Source organism: Panthera onca, chromosome E3, assembly GCF_046562875.1.
Source record: "Panthera onca isolate mPanOnc1 chromosome E3, mPanOnc1 haplotype 2, whole genome shotgun sequence".
Taxonomy (NCBI): Eukaryota; Metazoa; Chordata; class Mammalia; order Carnivora; family Felidae; genus Panthera; species Panthera onca.
In genome coordinates, this window is record NC_138354.1 from 6,386,400 (window position 1) to 6,407,729 (window position 21,330).

The following is a 21,330-nucleotide window of genomic DNA, read 5'->3' on the forward strand; positions in this document are numbered from 1 at the left end:
ACCTGCTGTCTGCCTTACCCCCACCCTGAGACAGGGCTGGCGGGAAAGAGTGACTCAGCACCAGGAGTTCCAGGGTAACACACTGTGTGTCATACTCTGAACTCCTTAAGTGGGTTCTCTCTATCTCATCTTTGTTTCTCTTTCTCGGGATCACTTTCTATGTAATAAGATATCTTTTAAAACTCATTATGTATATCACAGATGCTAAGAAGAAGCTGGGGCAGGGTGGGTGTTTATTCCCATCTAGGCCAAAGTGGAAGATTTCAGTTCAACTGAAAAGAGGCACGGGGGCGGTGGGCAGGAGTTATCAGGTTGATGTGAGTGTCCAGCAAGGAGAAGGATAGTTTGGGACTCATGGATGGGGACCCACAGATTTGGCCTCACTTATTCTGCCCTCACTTATTCTCCCCTCAGACAATTTCTTCTACTACCTCATTGGTTTTTCTGATTTTTTTTTCTTTTCAATGGGTTGATTTCCTTATAAAATTGCCTTATAATGAAAAGAGAAGCTGGCATCTCTTCTTAAGAGTAGATCAAACCCTGCTGTCCGCCAGGAGGGGTTGTGTCCACACAGGGAGCACTTCACACCTGTTAAAACACCACAGAGGTCTCTCTGTGAACACTCGCACAAAATCTCCCAGATGTATTAAATGGAAAAAGCAAGATATAGAACAGTATTATAGAGAGCTATCTTTTGTTTTAAAAACAAGAAGGGGGCAATAAGAATGTATCCCTGGGTTTGTATGTATATGCAACAGAAACCACAGAAGGCAGGTATTAGAAATTAACACCATGTTTACCTGTGTGTGGGAGGAGGAGGGGAGCAATGTGTGTTGGTGGGGGTGGGGGCGGGCTTTCTGCTGCCTATTTGTCCATACGAATTACTATGTTATCTATCCAAATAATTAAACCAAAATAAAATGAGACACATATATATGAAAGAGAGAGATGGCTTTGCTTACTGAATAGACGCTCAGACATAGATTTTGCATCCAGAGGGGACACCATTGTATCCCTCTAGGCTGGCGGTGACCTCCAGCCAGGCTGCTCCAGGGCAGGCTAGGGCCTGGAAGGAAGAGGGCACCAGGAGGAAAGGCCAGCTAACTGTCTCCCTTCCCTCCCACCAGACCTACTCAGGCTTGTTCTGTGTGACAGTCAACCCCTACAAGTGGCTGCCCATCTACGGGGCCCGCGTGGCCAACATGTACAAAGGCAAAAAGCGCACAGAGATGCCACCCCACCTCTTCTCCATCTCTGACAATGCCTACCATGACATGCTCATGAGTGAGTGGGCTGGGGGCTGCCGGGGCTCTTGGGGTGGGCAACAAAAGTTCTTTTGCCACTGGCTCCCAATGCATGAGAACCATGGGCTACCCAATCCCAACCTGAACCCCATGCCACCTGCTGAAGTTCTTTGCTAAAGTGTTGAGCAGCAGCACGTGATGCTAACACCGGGTACCAGGGCTCAGTGAGGGTGCTTGCCAAGTACCGGCCTTACCTCACACCCCATCTCATTTAAGCTTCACAAAACACACAGATGCCAGGTTAAGCGACTTGCCCAGAGTTCAAGCCAACACTTAACCATTCCCTGTAGGACTCTGGCATGTAGCACAGCGGCTGGTGAAGCAATTTCTGTTATGTTGCTAATGACTTGGTAGCTATCTATACGGGATGGGGCTGGTGGAAAGAGTGACTGGTAAATTCTTGGCCCTTCTACAAACATGCATGCTAAAGAAGGGGACTCCACAGGATCTGGGGGCTTTGGCCTCTGCTGGTCACTGCAGCCCACCTCCAAGCTGGGTGGGATGCAGGGAGATGCAGACTGTTCGGCCAGGGCGATGTCAAATGTCTAGTTCCTAAGTGATTCCTAATTACATCTTCCTGTTGCCGTTTTCTTCCCTGCAGATCGTGAAAATCAGTCTATGCTAATCACGTAAGTGTCCCTTCTGTCTCTCGGTCTATATACATATAATTAGGTCTGTGTCTTACACATGTAATTAAGCCTTCTTAGAATTAATTGGTGGGACTTGGTATGGAAATCTGCAGGCTGTGAATGGGCTTAGCAGGACCTTAAGGCTGCACTTGTGAAACTGAGGTTGGGGGGCGGGGGGTCTGTGTCCCCACCCCCCCACCTGTGTGTCCCGGCTGAGGGATGAATCATGGCAACACTCAGGCTGCACCGCTTATTGCTTTGCTTCTCTGCAGCCAAGCCCCTCCTTGCACTTCACTCTGCTCCTATTATCCATTTGCAGGGGAGAATCCGGTGCTGGCAAGACTGAGAACACGAAGAAGGTCATCCAGTACTTTGCCAATGTCGGAGGAACTGGCAAACAGTCCTCGGGTGGAAAGGTAGGGCTGATGGGCAGACTCAGAGTCTGTCACCCCAGCCCACCCTGTCTTCAGGCACACACAGGGGGGCACACACGGGGGGCACACACAGGGGAGCACACACAGGGGGGCACACACAGAAAGCACACACAGGAGGGCACACATAGGAGGCACACACAGGAGGACACACACAGGGGGACACACATGCAGAGCCCATGTGACCCTCATAGGTGTCCTGGGGTTTGGGCCATTTTACAGAGGAGGAGGCATCTTGGAGAGAAGGGTAGGAAGGACCACATTGGGAGGAGGAGGCCACAGACCTGGGCCTCCCCCTACAGGATGTATTCTGCTGCCCCCCCCCCTCATGTCTGTCCCCAGAGGGGTAGGTGGCAGAGCCATTTATGCCTGGCAGAGGAGGATGGGGGACATCAGCTCCTCATCAGCTGCTTCCACAGGCCCCCGTGGCCCCAGGGCCCAAGGAACAATAGCCGGGCCAGGGGCAGCTACAAAAGCCGACAAAGGAAAGGCTCATGAGGAAGACCAGGGATGCCCAGGGAAGGGTTTTCAGGCTCACTCTGGAGTCTCTCCAGCACCAGCTAAGAATCAGGGCCTGTCATCTGACAGGTGTCCGTCCGGTGTCAGGGCCATAGGGGGATGGTCATCAGGGGGTGGCCCTCTTCACAGGTTCCTTCCTGCCCTGATTTCCAGGCCTCCCCAAGGCCATTCCCCTCCTGGTTCCCAGCTCACAAGCCATAGTCATTTGAAAGCCCTGAATCCCCAGGCAGCACCCAACTTTGTGTGTGTGTCTCTCTCTGGGCCAGGGGTCCTTGGAGGATCAAATCATCCAGGCAAACCCTGTACTGGAGGCTTTTGGGAACGCCAAGACCATCAGAAACAACAACTCTTCTCGCTTTGTAAGTGTGAACAACGACAACAGTGGCCCCTGGGGGTGGTGGGACAGGTGCCATCACCCTATTCCAGGTAAGCAAATTAGGGCTGATTTAAACATGCAAATGGAATGAGGCAAGTCACAGCATCTCCTTCCCAGAGAGTTTTAAGGCCTTATCTGTCAAGGTCTACATCACACATAGCCCACATCAGTATTGAAATCAAAGAGCTTGAATGCAGAGACTTGGTAACAGGGTGATGAGGGGCTGCGAAGTCAGACGGGGGAGCCAGAGATTCACAGCGGCTGGAAGCTGTGGACAGCTCTCCCCATCCCCCCCAGCTGCAGACAACTCTGCCCATCCCCCTGCCGGAGGGATGCAGGAAAGGTGCTGTCCATCCGAAGGGCCCTGGTGGATTCTGGAACCAGCTCAGTTTTCTTGTGGGACCTCTACCAGGGCACTATGTGAGGGGCTTCCTTCCTGGTTCCCAGTCTCCTGCTGGGGGGCCCCTCATTACCAGGATGCTGGTGGGGAGCCTAGGTAAACAGGGCTGGGTAGGGAGGAAGTGGGGGCAGGTGAGGAATAGAGGTGAGCAGATGGGCCAGGAGCAGCAGAGGCGGAGACACAGAGAAGCCTCTTTCCAGGAGAATTTATTGGTGGTCCTGCCAAAGGGCAGGGAGAGGAATGTGGTGTCTCAATAAAGAGACTCAGTAGCATGCCCCCCACGCCCGCTGGTCAAATTCTCACCATGCCTGCCTCTAAGCTGACTTTCCAGTGATCCCAGCCCCTCCTGCTGGTGCTCCTCTCCCCACAAATACCCTGTGGGGTTACCCCACAGACCTTAAATTTAGCTCCAAGCCCCATCTAACTCCTCTACACGGGAAATCCGCGGCTCCACGTACAGCCATGTCTGGCCCAGTTACATTCCAAACAGCGCCCTTGGAACTCAGGGGGGCTGCCAGTGGGGGACTGTGGCCAAACCCGGCCCACGTGTTGGTCTAGCACCACACGCGTCCTCCCTCACGGCCCTTTCCTCCATGCTCAGGGCAAGTTCATCCGAATCCACTTCGGAACTACAGGCAAACTGGCTGGAGCGGACATCGAGAGCTGTGAGTCAGGCCCCTTTGGAGGGTTCTTCGGGCGGGACCAGCGACATAGCATGTGGGGCCCGGGGTAAAATGAAAATGAGAGGCTCCTTTTTAAAAAAAAAAAAAGTATTTAAGAATTTGGGGTGCCTGAGTGGCTCAGTCGATTAAGCGTCAGACTTCGGCTCGGGTCATGATCTCACGGTTTATGAGTTCGAGCCCCGCATCGAGCCCACTTTGGATCCTTTGTCCCCCTCTATCTCTGCCCCCCCCAACTAGTTCTCTCTCTCTCACAATAAATAAACTTAAAAAAAAAAAGTTTTTAAGAATTTCAAAACAGCAACAGAGGAACATGAAACCGGGGCAGGGCCCTTCTGAAGGCAGCCTGCTGTCTCATGCCCAGAGGGCTGGCCCTTCTCCCCCCGGGGGTCCCCTCCATGGGCAGTGAGGCCCCCAGAAGCTGTGTCTGGGGTGGAGAAAATGGCCCCTGAGCTGGCTATCGCATGGGACTGCACGGAGAGAGGAGCCCTTCTGCAATGGCACCCTGCACCCCAGACAGCATGGGTCTGTGTTCATTTTCTTGTATTTACTCCTCTCCAGATCTCTTAGAGAAATCTCGGGTCATCTCCCAGCAAGCAGCTGAGAGGTGCTACCACATCTTCTACCAGATTCTCTCTAACAAGAAGCCTGAACTTATTGGTAAAGATCCTTATGTCTGTCCACCTGCCCCTTAACTTGCTTTCCTCTTGTTTCAGTAACAAAAAGACTCCCGAACGCAGAGGGTCTGGTGCCGTCCCCTGTGGTTTTGCATGAATTTCTTACAGTTGTGTGTGCATAGGCTACAGGGAACTTGCCTGAGGTTCTCCTCATGTCTCCTCTTCACAACAGCCTCGTGAGACTTAGCACCGCTGTTGGCCCATACCACAGACGGGGCTTTGGCATGCCTGCAACTCAGGGCTGAGACATAGACCTGAGATATGGGGCTTGCACCTGCTGCCTCTGGGCCCAGAGCTAGACAGGAGCAGAGAGGTCAGCCCAGGACCGTTGCACGTGCAATAACAAGAGGTTCCCCTCTAGGTGGACAGAGCCCACAGAGTGCATAGTCTGATGAGCAGAGTATACTCACTCACTCACCTAGATGCTCTTGTGCAGGCACCAACATGCTCAACTGTTCATGGCAGACCTGCTCAGGGTATAAAGTCAGGGGAGAGATGAAGACTCACTCTTCCACACACACACACCTTCTAACCCCACCAAAGACTAGGGACCTCTCCCCACTCACAAGTGGGCTTTATTTGTGTTGGACACACTGTCCCTTTTAATTAACGGATGGCATTTTGAAATTGGAAGACTTCACATAAAACAAAACAAAACAAAACAAATCACCACCCTTGGATTTGAGGCCACTGGCTTGTTGATAAAGTCACAAGCATGGGTAGTGCGCTCCATGAGGGGCAAGTCTTTCACTGACAACACTAGGGTCTCTGAACCAATGAGTGGAATTTGATAGTAATCCCTGCTATAAGTAAAACAAGACAAAACGAAAAAACATCACCGACTTCTTGTTTCTCTGAAGTTATAGAAGATCCAGCAGCCATGGCCCTGCCCTCCCACACGGCTCCAATCAAGGCAGTCGGATGGTGGTGGCCCCTTCAGATGGGGCTCAAGCTCTCCTGGTTGCCACACTCCCCACCAAGCCCCACTGCATCCCTGACCCTCGAGCAGGGTGACCGCCCACATTTATCTTCCTTCTTGGGCTCTAGTTTTTCTCAACAGTAGAGATGAAGGAAAATGAAAGTATTTCTTGCACCAACGTCTCCTCCAAAAGCAGAAAAACAAAGATAGATCAAGAGGGGCACACATTTGAGGAAAAATCCAAGTGCATATCTTTGTAAAAGCACAGTCTTCACGCTTCTTACGTGCGAGTGATTGTTATTGCCCGCTGCAATCGTTGTGTTACCTTCTGCCTTAGAATGTAAATGGCTTTTTCTAGGGGAGAGGAAGGGGAAAATAAATAGGAATTCATTTATTCCCCAAATATCTACAGGGCACCCAGGAGGTGCCAGGTACTGGGCCAAGTGATGGAGGACACAACCAAGTTCCCGAGACCCTCTTGCTGTCCTAAAACTCCTCATGTGCCCTTTTCAAATCTCTCCATGACTCTGGGTGATCCCCGAGGGTAGGGATAATATCTTATTCAGCTCTGTAGCCCCATGATGCCCCCTGCATCATGCCGGGCACATGAGAGGCATTTAGGGGATACGGCTTACAAAGGAAAGAGAAGAAAACCGCAGGTCACCAAGCTGCTAATCTGCCTTCCTGCTCTTGGCAGAGACTTTGCTGCTGGTCCCCAACCCTAAGGAGTACCACTGGGTGAGCCAGGGCGTCACAGTGGTGGAGAACATGGACGACGGGGAAGAGCTGCAGATCACAGACGTGAGTGGGTGGGCGTGGCCGGCACACCACAGGGACAGCCAAGACAGAAACTGTGGGGCCCTGCATGCGCTGCCACCGGAATTGGGGTGGGGCCACCCAGAGCAGCCAGGCAGCGGCCCAGATTCTCCCCCCGGGGGTCTCCCGGGCTGCAGCTGGCTCTTCTCTCCGGCCCGTCACAGCAAGCAGAATTGAACTAGGATTCCACGGAACCTAAGGGGCCATCTGCTTCACGTCCTGGCTAGAAGTGACCCTCCAGTCTCTTAAGTTCCCACGTCTCTCTCTCTCTCTCTCTCTCTCTCTCTCTCTCTCTCTCTCTCCTCTTCTCACTCTGAGCACCTATAACTTCTGTTAGGGTATTTGTGTCCACTCTCCTCTTTGATGGTAGAATTGATTCATGATGCATCTTGGCCTTTCCCTCTCCCAGGACCTAGCATGAAGCCTGAACAGTAATAATGATGGTAATAATAATGCCACCTCCAATGTGTTATTGTGTATCTAATTCTCACTGTGTGTGAAGTAATGGCCTAAACATTTACACATCATTTCAGTTTATCCTTATGACCACCTACTATCCCCGTTTTGCAGATGAGTAAACAGAGGCCGGGGAGGTTAGATAAACACAAATGACTATAGTGCAGAGCATTTGGTCTGGGCCCCTGGGGGGAAAACAGACCTGTCTCTGGCCAGGGTGTGTCTGACTTCCAGAGCCCACACCGTATTGCAGTGGCCCATCAGGGCCAGCCCACAACTGCAGTGCCGTGGCCTCTGTTCTGTGGAACGAGAAGCCAGGAGTTTCTTGCCTTTCTCTTCCCTGTGGACTTGCAGGTTGCCTTTGACGTGCTGGGCTTCAGTGCCGACGAAAAGATTGGCATTTATAAGCTGACCGGGGGCATCATGCATTTTGGCAACATGAAGTTCAAGCAGAAGCCCAGAGAGGAGCAGGCTGAAGTGGACACCACGGAGGGTAGGTGTTTGGCTGTTCAGGGAGGAGGCAGCACCAGTGGCGGGGGCTCACAGTTCTCGGAGTCTTTGTGAACATTTCAGAGACATGCTATAAACCAAGAATGTTCCTTGGATGTCCAGACATCAATAATAATCAGAGAGACAGGACAGAGAGTCAGAGCCATAGTTTCGGTTTCTTTACTCTGCTTTGCCACTTGACCTTGAGCGAGTGTGGAAACCATCTCAGACCTCTGTTTTCTCATTGGCAACACGGGGTCTCTGCCACCCTGCCCTCATCCCCTTCCCTAAACACGATAGATGGCACCGGGCTTCTCCGGGGCAGGGCATCATCTTTCTTTCACTCACCTGCTTTTTCTGTCCCTACTCAGTGGCTGACAAAGTTGCCCATCTCATGGGTCTCAATTCCGGGGAGCTCCAGAAGGGCATCACCAGGCCCCGGGTCAAAGTAGGCAATGAGTTTGTGCAGAAGGGCCAGAATATGGAACAGTGCCACAACTCCATCGGGGCTCTGGGCAAGGCCGTCTATGACAAGATGTTCAAGTGGCTGGTGGTCAGGATCAACAAGACCTTGGACACCAAGATGCAGAGGCAATTCTTCATCGGCGTGCTGGACATCGCCGGCTTCGAGATCTTTGAGGTGTGCCTGCCCTGGCATTCTGTTTCTGCTTTGGGGTGGCCATTTTTCTTCCAGAAGCTACTTCTCACCGTGGTTCTCTGGTTTCTCATCTCGGACCTGGGGCGGGCCAATCTCAGTTATTTGCTCTTTCTTTCTTTCTTTCTTTCTTTCTTTCTTTAGAGGTGGAGGGAGGGAGAGAGCGAGTGAGCAAGCTGATGTACCAGCACAACACTGGTGACCTCTCACCTTTTTCCTACACAAGAGAGACTCGGGTCTCATCCCAGGCTAGTGCAGTGGGTCAGGAATATTTTATCTTTGTAACTGAAGGCCACGTGATTAGGAGTTGGTCGATCTGGTTCTGGACTCAGGTTGGCCATCAACTAGCTATGTGGTCTTAGGAAAGTAGCTATCCCTCTCTGAGCCTCAGTTTTCTCAAGTCTAAAATGAACCAACGGGGAGAGATGATCTATAAAGTCCATTTCACTCCACTATCCTATTATTTTAAGAATTTCTACTGGCCACAGATGGATTTAAAAAAAAAAAAAAAAAAGCTTACCCCAATTTCTTTCAGGCTCTAAAAGGCTAATTTGGCTGCCGTTTCCAAGAGAGTCATTTAATTTCATAGGTAGAAGGAGGCTTAGAGTTTCTGGACTGTGCTCCCTGGTATCCTGGGGAGCCCCTGAGAGCCAGCAGGGGAGGGACGAGAGGAAGGGAGGATGACGTGTGCCAACAGCAAAGTGTGTGCTATAGACAAACAGGGTTCGAATCCCATCTTGGGCCACTTCCAAGCCGTGTGCCTCTGTTTCTCCACGTATTAATGGGGACACTAATCATTCTTGCCTCGTCAGGTTTTGAGCAGAGGCATCTCAGTGCAGGGTCTAGCACGTGTGTGTGCTCTGTGACTACAATGGCACCTCTGCTTTAGCCTGGGGTTTCATCAAGAGAAAGCACTCTCTGGTTTTTTGTTAAAGGCTTGTAAACCCCTCAAGCCCTTTCATCCTACAGATGAGGATTAAAAAAACTACACAGAGAGAGAGAACTGTCCAAAGGCACACAGCAGGGCAGAATCCATAAAGCCTCTCAAATGATTTCTATCCTGGAAAAAAAAAAAAATGATTCTTTCCGCAATGATTTTCTTTTTCTTTCTTTTTTAAGTTTATTTATTTTGAGAGAGAGAGAGAGAGAGAGCCCAAGCAGGGGAGGGACAGAGAGAGGGAGAGAGAATCTCAAACAGGCTCAGCACTGTCAGTGCACAGCCTGATGTGGGGCTCAAACTCATGAACTGTGAGATCATGACCTGAGCTCAGATCAAGAGTCGGATGCTTAACCAACTGTGCCACCCAGGCGCCCCTCCATAATGATTTTCATTAACTACAGGAGACGGCATCCGAGGTTTGGGCGCCCCCTGTCCTCCCCTTCCCTCCTACTTCCCTCTGCCCCCCTCTGCCCCCACCCTCCTCTGCAGGTGCTAAGCTGCTCTGTGCCTTTGCAGGGGATGGTCACCGAGAAGGGCTTCTTGCAGGGCTGATGCAGCACTGTCCCAGGGTCGGCGTTCAGGCATCTGGGCAGCGCCTGACGCTAGTTGGCCCTCGGCAAATTTGAGCTCTGCTTGTCACTTGTCCCTCGGTCCCGGCCCCCGGGAGGCTCTGTCTGGGTCCCGGCTGACACGCTGCTCTCTGCCCTCCCTCCTCAGTTCAACAGCTTCGAGCAGCTGTGCATCAACTTCACCAATGAGAAGCTGCAACAGTTCTTCAACCACCACATGTTCGTGCTGGAGCAGGAGGAGTACAAGAGGGAGGGCATCGAGTGGGTCTTCATCGACTTTGGCCTTGACCTGCAGGCCTGCATTGACCTCCTGGAAAAGGTAACTCGCTGCTCACAGGAGGGGCTTCAAGAGAGAGGCCAGGACCCTGATCAGGGCTTGCCCCTCAGAAGGGGACTTCACGGGGACCCGCAGGGAAGTGGCACCAGCAACACCACTAATGACCTTGGTTGGTCTGACCTCTAGCTTCCTCTCTGCAAAATGGGTACAACAGTGATTGCAATGGTCACCATTAGTTGGGCTGTTGTATGCCTCAACTCATTGGATCATCACAAGCTACCATATACATGGCAGGGTGTGTGTGTGTGTGTGTGTGTGTGTGTGTGTGTGACACAATACAACCATTTCACAGATGGGAACATTAAGGCACAGAGAAAGGAAGAAACTTGTCCAAGATTATACACCCTGTGAATGGCACAGTCAGGTTCTAACCCAGACAACCTAATCACCACCCCTGTAGTCACACCATCAGGAATGTTCTAGCAAATGGCCTAGTTCAAGAATATATACTGTTCAAGCAAATGCAGAAAAGGGACAGGAAAAGGACATTGACAGGACAGATGACAAAATGTGAACAGTCTGTTCATAGTATTGTATCAATTTTAATTTTCTGGTTTTCATTGTCGTTACCAAGCTTGCATTAACATTTGGAGAAGCTGAATGAAGGACGTGTAGGAATATTCTGCACTCTTTTGCAAGTTTAAAATTATTAAAAAGTAAAAAATCAAGAAATAGGAGAAAGAATATATGTTGTCTCTGAGACTCAGCCTAGGGGTGAGAAAGCAGGCTGGGGTCCCCGATGTGAGCCCAGCCTCAACCTCCCAGGAAAAGAGTCTCCCCAAACAGGCTGCACACACAATCCACCTGTCCTCTAACACCGACAAATACCCCCCTGTCCGGCTGCCACAGAGCCTGAAATGTCCCTCATGTTTGAGCTTTGGGGTTAAGCACTGCCCTCTTCCAGAAATTTTTAGAAATCCAGACCCTCCATAGATATTAAGTCACTGACAGTTTTATGAGCTCCCATGTGAGCTCTCCTCTTCTGTGAGAAGAACCATATGTGGTTCTTGGTAGCCAGAAACGTCACGGAGGGCAGGAGCGGATAACAGAGAATTAAATGCAGAGAGGACGGGTGTCACTGATTTCACCATTTCCCTGAGGGCCAAGGCTGCCTGGCACCACTGTTTGGGAGGGATTAGCATTTAGGGAGCTAAGTAGCCCTTTCAGACTTCCATCTCCCCTTCTGTTAGACTCAATGAATTCTAGTCTCTTTCAAGTGTAAATGGCCCTGGCATTCGAAGACCAGACCTTGGAGCAACTTCACTGTTCCTGAGGGTCTATGCCCAGAGTTCTGCTTCCTGGCTGGCCACGCGGGTGTCTGGGGCACCCCTCCCACCACCCCTAGGCCAACACCTGAGTGGCCCTGTTGGGGTCCTATGGCCTCCTCTAACAACATCCACCGCTCTTCCTTCTAGCCCATGGGCATCTTCTCCATCTTGGAGGAACAGTGTGTCTTCCCCAAGGCCACCGACGCCACCTTCAAGGCGGCCCTGTATGACAACCACCTGGGAAAGTCCAGCAACTTCCTCAAGCCCAAGGGGGGCAAAGGCAAGGGGCCCGAGGCCCACTTCGAGCTCATCCACTATGCAGGCACCGTGAGTACCCTGTTGGCGCCTCCTGGGGCCATCTATCTTCTTGCTGCAGGCAGCTCTGGCTATTGTAGGTCCTTCCTGCCGTGACCTTGCTGAGGCTTCCTGCCTCCAGCTGGTGCAGCGGCCATAGAACAGGGTGATCAGCTCAGTGAAATGACCCCTGACTCATACTTCCTCATCACTTCTCCCTCTGAGAAATCCAAAGCAATCCAGCCAAGGATGCCTGCCAGGGAGCCACCAGCAGTTCACCTGCCAGGGCCACACCATTGTTTGCGGCCCTTGGTTTGACAGCTGCACTTAGATCTTGGACAGAATTTACAACATGTGCAAAAAAGGGAAAAAAGTCCACGAGCCTATCAATTATCCCCCAACGGATTAACTTATCCTTCTGACGGCTCATGGTCACCAAAGCAACAAAACGACATCTCTGGAGTGGCTTTTTCACTCATGACAAACTTAGTCCTTGGGGAAGAGGGAATTAGCTTCTTATTTGAATAACTGATAGGGGAGACCACGTTTGTTCAGCCAGCTCTTGAGAATGTGTTTTATTTCCCTGCGATTTGCAGTATTGCTGTAAACGCCCGTGCTCCCTGTTACCACTGGAGTTTGTTGAGCTTCTGTGGGTTTAACTGCAGGGAAACAGCAGCCTTAGCACAGAGCTGTCAGGAAAGCTGCTCTTGGATCGGGCATCGGGGCCAGGATTTTATGACCTCATCAACCATAACAATGCCAATTACTTGCAAAATGAATTATGCCAACAAGTAGAGTAAACAGCAGCTTTGGAGGCCGACTGCTGTGCTCCGCCTCACCTCCCACGATGAAATGAGAGGGCTCTGTATTGATAGCAATGGAATATTCAAAGTCTAATGTGACCTATGCACCTCCAAGAAGGCTCTAAAGTAAGGCCCGCAGGTGATGAATGTCTTTATGCTCTACAGGGGAAGGAAAGCCCAAAGGTTTCTGCTTCTTATCTGTTTTCCTCGGTTCCCTACGTTCAGTGGAAGAATTTGAAATGTGCCTTCCTCTTTGCCTCCCCAGCTAGGGCCACGTAGCAAAACAGGAAATAGAAATTAATGGATGTCCAATTAACTAAACACATGGATCCCAGGTGTGGCTAGATGGAGCCCCCCTTCCACCAGGCAATGGCCAAGGGATGTGTGCCCTTGAGCAAGCGGAGACCAGACACCCTTGTAGGGAGCTCTTCATGTAGCTCAGGATTTCCCTGGTCGAGGCCAGTCAGTCAGAGCAAGGGCTGAGCCTGGAAGAAGATCAACCCACCTGGGTAGAAAAAGAGCCAGGAGGTCAGGGAGGCTCAGAGTAGCCAGCCAAACCAGACTTGCAAGAGGAGGTCACACCCCAACAGAAAGTAGCTGGGGAGTCCTGTTTTGTGGGGAAAGCTCGGAGACAGGGTGACCTAAACAGGCAAACTGCAAATGCCCAAGAAAGCAGATAGTGGGGCCTCCACCTCTTACTGTGGTTCAGGGACATCCCAGGACTCCAGGAAAGTCATCAGGTCAAGAGCTGAAGCCCCAGGAGATGGGGTTGGAGGTTGATCTTGGGAACCCAGAGCAGGCAGAACCTGTAGGTAGAGGTTCTGGCTGTGGGACCCAAAAGGTGGATGCTAGACCTGGAAGGTAACCACTGGCGCTTGTCCCCTCCAGGTGGGCTACAACATCACAGGATGGCTGGAGAAGAACAAAGACCCCCTGAATGAAACAGTGGTGGGCTTGTTCCAGAAATCATCCTTGGTGCTACTGGCCCTTCTCTTCAAAGAAGAGGAGGCTCCAGGTATGAATGACCCTTTGTGGTGTCCAGTCCCCCTGTGCTGATGCCCTTTAGTGGCCAAAATGGAAAAAGGAAACAAAACTCACCTTATTCAACTCCTGCGAAGTGGATGAATGGGTGACAAGTTACTTGAGGGAGGCCATGGATGACAGTGCAGTGGAGAGGTGCGCATGCATCCTGAGAGCTTCCGTCAACTGTACTGCCCGCTGGGCCCGTGTCACCTCTGGGTGGAGCAACACTGCTTTGGAAGAGTGGATGGCCAAATGCGTGTGCTTATGTTCTGCTCCCTGCTCTCCTCTGTCTGAGGCTCAGGCCAAGCCCAGCCTTGCCTCCTACCCAATCGAGGTCGTGTGGCCCACAGGGAATGGCCTGGATGGGAGCTGCCCAAGGTGGCTGCCACTCAGTGGGGCAAGAGCTGCAAATTTCCTTGAATTCATTGACATTTTCACCACCAACGTGCAATGCCTCCAGATGGTCTGCAGGCTCTTCTTCCCGCCCAGGCAATGGGAACAGTTTGTCCCTATGTGTAGCCCTAAGTCACAAAGGGCTACACCCTCTCCAGAGAGCATAGCACTCCTTTTGACCATTAGACCATGGTCATCCCACTCAACCCTTCCCTGGTAGATGTCCTTTTCCTGGTGTGAGGGCCCCCACCTCACCTAGTCCTAAGAAAAGCCTTTTTAAACCAGAGAATGTGTCTCTTCGACATGGAGCACTGAATGGGGCTGCCTGTCTCCATGCTGCGTTTTGACATGAAACATGTGTTTTTCTTCCTCAGCTGGAACCAAGAAGCAGAAGAGGGGGTCTTCCTTCATGACAGTCTCCAACTTCTACAGGGTGAGTAGGGGCTGCCCCAGAGGCCACTGTGCATCCAGTGAACCCTCCTTTCCATTGAACACTCCCTTCTAATGGTGTGGTGGTCTGGCTGCCACCTCCCAGCCCAGGACAGGATGAGTTCATTTCTATGCCTACGGTTGCCTCTTCCATGTAAGGAGTCTGTTTCCTTCCAAAGGGGTCACGGAACCACAGGACCTCAGAGCAGAAAAGACCCTTAGAGATGGTTCAGTCCAACCACATCATTTCGGACTGAAACCCAGGGAGTGGCATCATTGGAGATATCAGTGCCTAAGATCTTGAGCCCCAGAGTTGGCTGGCAGATCCTCTGGGCCGGTCACAACTTCCACAGATTTGGGGCATTACTGTGGATATGTTCCAAAGTGTAGAAAGGCAGCCAATAGGGAGATGTGACCCGAAGAAAGATTTCAATATTTGCCAAGGATCTAGCCGCCTGGAAGTGGAGTAGGCTACCTCATTGGAGGAATCCAAGCAGAGGAGGAGGGAACCTCCATAGGGAGGTTAACAACGGGGGGGGGGGGGGGGGGGGGGGGGGCTTCGTCCTCACAGGCACTATGGTTCCTTCTAGTATCGAGACTCTATGATGAGCCAGCGCTGAATCAAGAAGGGCCCTGCTTATTGAAAACCACGTCACCTTGGGCAAGTCCCTCTGAGATGACAGACGGCCACTGCCCAATATGCCATCCATGATGGTAGCCACTAGCCACACATGGCTAGTGAGTGCTTGAAAAGAGGCTGGTGCAGCAGAAGAACTCAATTTGAATTTACATTTTAACTTAATTAATTGCACTCTAGGGGCACCTGGGTGGCTCAGTCGGTTAAGCATCTGACCTTAGCTCAGGTCATGATCTCACAGTTTGTGGGCTCCAGCCCCGTGTCTGGCTCTGTGCTGACAGCTTGGGGCCTGGAGCCTTGCTTTGGGTTCTGTGTCTCCCTCTGTCTCTGCCCCTCCCCTGCTCACGCTCTGTCTGTCTCTCTCTCAAAAGTAAATAAACATTAAAAAAATTTTAAAAAGACGTGAATTAGTTGAAATCTAAATGAAGACCTGTCCTGAGCATCGGTATCCTGCAACACCAACACTGAGCTTATTAATTCAGTCTTTCTTCTCCTTTTTCCTCCACCCCCAGGAGCAGTTGAATAAGCTGATGGCCACCCTCCACAGCACGGCTCCCCATTTTGTCCGCTGCATTGTCCCCAACGAGTTCAAGCAATCAGGTACATCATGGGGACATGTCTCCCTGCTGGAGGTCCTCAGGCTCTGTGAAGTTAGTGTTTGCTTAAACTACATACCCTTTCTTGTTTTTAACATAGTGAACACGTAGAGAGCAGTTTAGTATTTTTGAAACCTTAAGTATTGTTTCTCTTCTTTGCCAACCTCTCCTCCCACCAATTTTTCAAACTTGCGACAGTTTTGACCCAATGAAACAATAACCGTTAATAAAAATAGCTAATGTTTGTTGCACACAAACTGTGAGCCAGGTATAAATGAAATCCGCTTTTTTAAAAATTTGTAATGTTTCTTTATTTTTGAGAGAGAGAGAGAGTGAGAGAGAGACAGAGGATTCGAAGCAGGCTCTGCACTGTCAATGCAGAGCCCAATGTGGGGCTTGAACTCACTAACCGTGAGATCATGACCTGAGGCGAAGTCGGACACTTAACTGACTGAGCCACCCAGGCGCCCTGAATTAAGTTCACTTTTAATCACGAGGGATGACTAGGGCACAAAATGGGGCACTGAAAGGATCCCCCAAAATGGATCCCCCAAAATCATATTCTAGCTGTTTTGTAAAGCGAAAATCATGTTCTGGCTGGGTGAGAACCAGCTAGAAGTCATACTCAGGAGGGCCTTTGGTCTTGGCTGAATTGTGGGGCCCTGCGTGCAATGACGGGAGGAGACTGGGGTTGACAACACAGATGTTCAGTTAGCTTTCTGCAGTGACAAGGAGTGGCCTGTGCCACCCTAGAACACTGACTACATCCTGCACCCTCCCTCTTGGCAGGCGTGGTGGATGCCCACCTGATCATGCACCAGCTGGCTTGCAATGGAGTCCTGGAAGGCATCCGTATTTGCAGGAAGGGCTTCCCAAACAGGATGCAGTACCCAGAGTTCAAACAGAGGTGAGTGATGTCTTCCTGATAGCCTGAGTACAGTTCTCAGTTTCCAGGGATGGACTGATTGATAAATATAGTCCTGTTGTAGCAGATGCTACGGGTACGATGACGGATACCAGCTCACTGTTACTACCTGAGTACACCTTGGCCTGACTTTCAACTGCCAGAACCTGCATTTCTGTGCCTGAGGGCTTTCTCTGGCTCTTGAACCAGCTTTGTTACTTGGCAGGCTGAAAGTCTCAGGAATTAATGCCTTCCCCAGGAGCAGCCCATAACCAATGACTTACAGACAACTGGCATATCAGTATTTCAATTCCCTTACTCTTCTGGTGGGCTAACTATGAGTGAGGCTCCCAGATAAATGTCTAACAACAGGCTCTCCAGGTTACATTTTTAAAAAATAATAAAAATTAAGAAATTAAAAAGCCCTGATTTATAGTGTTTTTAGATTTCCATGGTGTAAACACTCCCATGGCTGATTTCAAGCCAAGCGATGTGACACCAGTGAATGTGGGGTTGGGGAGAGATTCACCCAATTGGCTCTTGCCGGCCGGTAGGAGTTGGTCTCAGCACACCACTGTTCCCAGTACCCCCTAGCAACATTAATCCCCAGCTGCCCATTCTGATAACTGACCTGATAACATGCCTCTTATTGACTGCCCTGTCCCCCTCCCCAACTCTGCCATCCCCCAAGTAAACTATTTGCATTTGGATACCTTGTCCCAGGGTCTGCTTCTGGGGGAACCCAAAGTAACACCTCCACCTTAGGGATTATTTCCCTTCTACCCACTCCCTACATGCTAGAACATAGGACCATAGGTTGATGGACAAGTCATTAGAGGTCATCCTGTCCTAGCCCTCTGAAGGCTGTAAACAGGGAAGGACTTGTCTAAATCACAAAGGGGGCTGCTTGCAGGCCAGAAAAAGAAGTGCTTCTCCTATGTCTGGAAGAAAAGATCAGGAAGGAAAATTTTTAGTGTTTTCATTTCTAGGAGCACCAGCCCTTTGAACTCCTGACCCACACAGACATTCACTCCCCAGTGTCTCCTGCCAGTCCCACCCCAGTGCCTGCCGAGGGCATCTGCAGAACAGGTCTAACCATGATTCCAAGGCCATCACAAAGACCAATGGATGTGTCAACTGCATGGATGTACTTCCTGAACTGCCAGCTTGGGCGTGATGGTGGCTGTCATCATCTCTCTCCCAACAGGTACCAAGTGCTGAACCCCAATGTGATTCCTCAGGGGTTTGTAGACAACAAGAAGGCCTCAGAGCTGCTGCTCGGGTCCATTGACCTGGATGTGAATGAATACAAAATTGGGCATACCAAGGTAGGGGCTTCTGGTGATACTCCCTCCCTCCACCACTCAGCCTCATCCCAAGAAGGTGGGCTTCAGGGTGTGAGTTCCAGCTTGGCCGCTGACCAGTTGCCTGCCTTAGGCAAGCCCCACGGCTGCTGAGAGCCTCAGTTTCCTCCTCTGCAAAAGTAGGGCTGATACAGCTGATCTCATGGGATTCGGGGGTGATTAGTGATAACGTGGGTGAGAACCCAGCTTGGACAGGTACATAATAAATGGTAGGTTATTTCCTAGGACTGTATGAGCCCCAATCAGAATCAAGGTCCTGGATTTTACTGGGGCATGGAGGTATGTGTGTGGGGGTGAGGTCTGAGAGCAAAGCACCATAATCCCAGCCCACCCACACCGAAAGCTCCAGCCCTGAGCTGGCGGGTGAGTTGGGGGTGACTCAGAGAGGCTGCCTGATCTTGACTCACAGGGCCTGGGCTGCCGTGTGTCTGTCCCACTTCCTGGCCCTGCAGAGTCTTGTCGGGACTGTAAGGGCCAGCCAGGCTAATGGTGCAAGGTGTCCATCTATAGCTGCCCAACCAGACTGCACCCAACATGACAAGCAGGGCGACCCAGGAGGGGTACTAGCTTTACATTCAGGAGCATCAGGCTCAAAGCCTAGTTTTGTGTAGCCCAGGACAGATCAACTACCTCTCCAAGTCTCATGGATGGCACAGGCAACATGGCTTCCCTATAGGCTTGGTAGAGGATGCGGACACTTTGCAAATGCTCATAGAGCACCTCCGTGTGCCAAGCATGGTTCAAGGCTCTAGGAATACACCAGTGAACAGAACAGGAAGAGTCCCTAAGCCCCTAGAGCTTGCTTCGTGGTAGTGAGCATTAGCAGAATTGTAACGCTGCTCTGGAATCCTCCAGAACTGCGAGCTCTGGCCTCCTTCACAATTGAGACATGCTGTGTATAGCTAAATTGACTTACAGGAACACTGCAGGTTTTCTCATAGAGTCGCTGAATACTTGAGTGGGAGAGAACCTCAGAGACCGGTTCCTTTCCCCACCCCCACCTTTGAAGGAGCGGAACCTTGAGGAAGCCTGGAGAGGGTTGTGGAGGTGATGTGCCCAATTCCACAGTACTAGGCAGAATGGAGCAGGCCCCAGGCCGCACGACACTGGGTCACGGGAAAGGGGATGGGGCTGCTGTTGCCAACATTTGATGCAGTTACTGGCTGGGCGAATGGACTGCATTTTGCTGTTGTTCAATGTTGCATTAGGCACCTCAGGTCCAGGTAGAGTCCTGGGGATCCTGGGGATAGCTTTCCAAGCTTCACCCAAGTTTCCAAGATTCAACCGTGTTGGTTGGTACATGACATTCAGTCATTGTCCCTGCCATATCATGCTTGGCACGAGGACCAGGCAGGCTCTGGTGGCAGAGGCAGAACAGAGAACAGGATGATTTTGCCTGTAAACTGTGTCCCCACACCCAGCCACATGCTCACCTCACTGCTCCTAAAAGGACACAACTCAATGACAATTCATTTTGAAATATCAAGAAACATTTTATGAAATCAAGCCCAATGTCTCTACCCCATCATGGCTAGCTAGCTCTTTGGGTTTTTGTGGGGGAGGAAGGCAGGTGGAGGGAGCATTCTTTTCCATTCTTTTCCTGTTGGTATCCATAGCATCCGCATAAAGGATTTAATCAAGAGCTCTGCTCCTGGCCTCAAGGTGTGGAGTTACAGGGTCTTAGAGCTGGGAGGACTCAGGGTCCTGCACTCCCATTGAACAGGAGGGGAGTTAGAGGCCTCCCAAGAGGGAGTGGCTTGGCTAAGGTCACATAGCACATCCAAGGAGGCTGAGGCCAGGTACAGGTCTCCTGGCTCCTTCTATCCCTCTAGAAGTTTCTATCATGTCCTATTGGAAGCCTATAAAAAGATGTTACATTATGAAACATAACTGATAATAAAGTCACCACCCATGGGCCCACTTAAAAATCCAGAATCTCTTCTCATCTCTTTCTTCCCCTTCCTCCCCACCCCCAGGAGTAACCCCTTGCTCTGAATGCTAACCATCCCCCTGCCTTTTAAAAAATAGTTTTGTCACATATGCACATGAAAGTACCACACTCGACATAATCTTCTGTAGCATGCTTCTAACACTCATTCATGTTTCCAAGATTCATCCTTGTTGGTCAGTACAGGACATTCACTCATTGTCACCACAGTATCATGCTGCCTCAGACAGCCACATAACAATTATCCTTTCTCCTGCCCTTGGAAATTGATTTTTTTTCCCCCTGCAGTTATCAACAAATGCTGCTTTGAGTATCTTTGCACATGATCCCGTGTAGAGGTTTCTCCAGAACGAAATTCTCAACCTTGGCTATACATTAGAATCACTTTGGGGAGGGATAAAAATACCAATGCCTGAGCCTCACTCCAGAAATTGTTTGAAATCACTGGGTGCAGGCATCGGTATCTTTCCAACCCTCCAGGCAGGAGAGGTAGGAGAGATGTGCAGCTGGGGTTGAGATGTACTAACACGGCAGAGGACAGTTGACTGTTTCAGGGTATGCAAACAACTAACTTGATGAGGGAATGCCAACCCTTTTTCCAAAACTGTTGTGCCAACCTACCCTCCCCTGATCCACAACCGTGCCAACACCTGTGCTCTGGAAAAGTCTTAAAAGTCACAGGTGGAGGGAGGAGTGAATGTTACCTTGCAACCTTAATCTGTATTTGCTGGAAATCTGGTGTTTCCTGATCTAACACACTGCAAAGTTGGGTATTTCCTGATCTTTCTAACCCACTGCAAAGCTTTCTCACACACACCAGAGCTGGGTGCCTGAAACTGTGCAGCACTGGTAAAGCTCTGTATCCTTTCTACAAAGTCAACCTCTCCCCTGCCCAATACCACCCCCTCTTCCCACTCCCAGATCCTGGGAGACCGTGACTGTCTAAAGGCCGTTTGCATAGCAGTAAAGGAGGCCCCTTGCCACCGTCGTGCTGGGCAGTCACCACAGCAGTGAGGATTATGACGATCTAACACATTTTTTAAAAATGTTTATTTATTTTGAGAGAGAGGGAGTGTGAGCAGGGCAGGGGCAGAGAGAGAGGGAGAGAGAGACTCCTAAACAGGCTCCGAGCTGTCAGCGCAGAGCCCAACGTGGGGCTCGATCCCATGAACCCGTGAGATCGAGAGTCAGGTGCTCGAGCTGCCAGGTGCCCCAACCTATCATATTTTACTTACCACTTCACAGTTTACGTGAGACTTTCCCACCCAGTTATCTCTATTTACTCCTTATAGCAGCCCTGTCAGGGAGGGATCAACATCCCCATTTCACAGATGGGGAACTGAGGCCCTGAGATGTGAGGAGACACGTCCAAGGTGACCCAGCCGGCGAGTGCAAGGCCAGAGCTGGAACCCATAGGAGGCTGAGAGGAAACAGACACAGAGGCTGGCAGTGGCCCCGCTATTGGGGACGTCCA

The 21,330-nt window shown here is 50.8% G+C and overlaps 1 protein-coding gene across 1 annotated transcript in view; it reads left to right on the forward strand.

Annotated features, from left to right (window-relative positions):
• The window catches only part of MYH16 (myosin heavy chain 16), a 61,684-nt gene that overhangs the window by 3,421 nt on the left and 36,933 nt on the right, over positions 1–21,330 (forward strand). Inside the window, exons 3-17 of the mRNA XM_078440442.2 lie at positions 1,128–1,284; positions 1,906–1,933; positions 2,253–2,349; positions 4,261–4,324; positions 4,901–4,999; positions 6,633–6,736; positions 7,562–7,700; positions 8,068–8,336; positions 10,009–10,179; positions 11,613–11,792; positions 13,451–13,577; positions 14,353–14,411; positions 15,557–15,644; positions 16,430–16,547; positions 17,752–17,872. Coding sequence (XP_078296568.1) covers positions 1,128–1,284; positions 1,906–1,933; positions 2,253–2,349; positions 4,261–4,324; positions 4,901–4,999; positions 6,633–6,736; positions 7,562–7,700; positions 8,068–8,336; positions 10,009–10,179; positions 11,613–11,792; positions 13,451–13,577; positions 14,353–14,411; positions 15,557–15,644; positions 16,430–16,547; positions 17,752–17,872 — 1,821 coding nt within the window. The remainder of the gene's footprint in view (positions 1–1,127; positions 1,285–1,905; positions 1,934–2,252; positions 2,350–4,260; positions 4,325–4,900; positions 5,000–6,632; positions 6,737–7,561; positions 7,701–8,067; positions 8,337–10,008; positions 10,180–11,612; positions 11,793–13,450; positions 13,578–14,352; positions 14,412–15,556; positions 15,645–16,429; positions 16,548–17,751; positions 17,873–21,330) is intronic.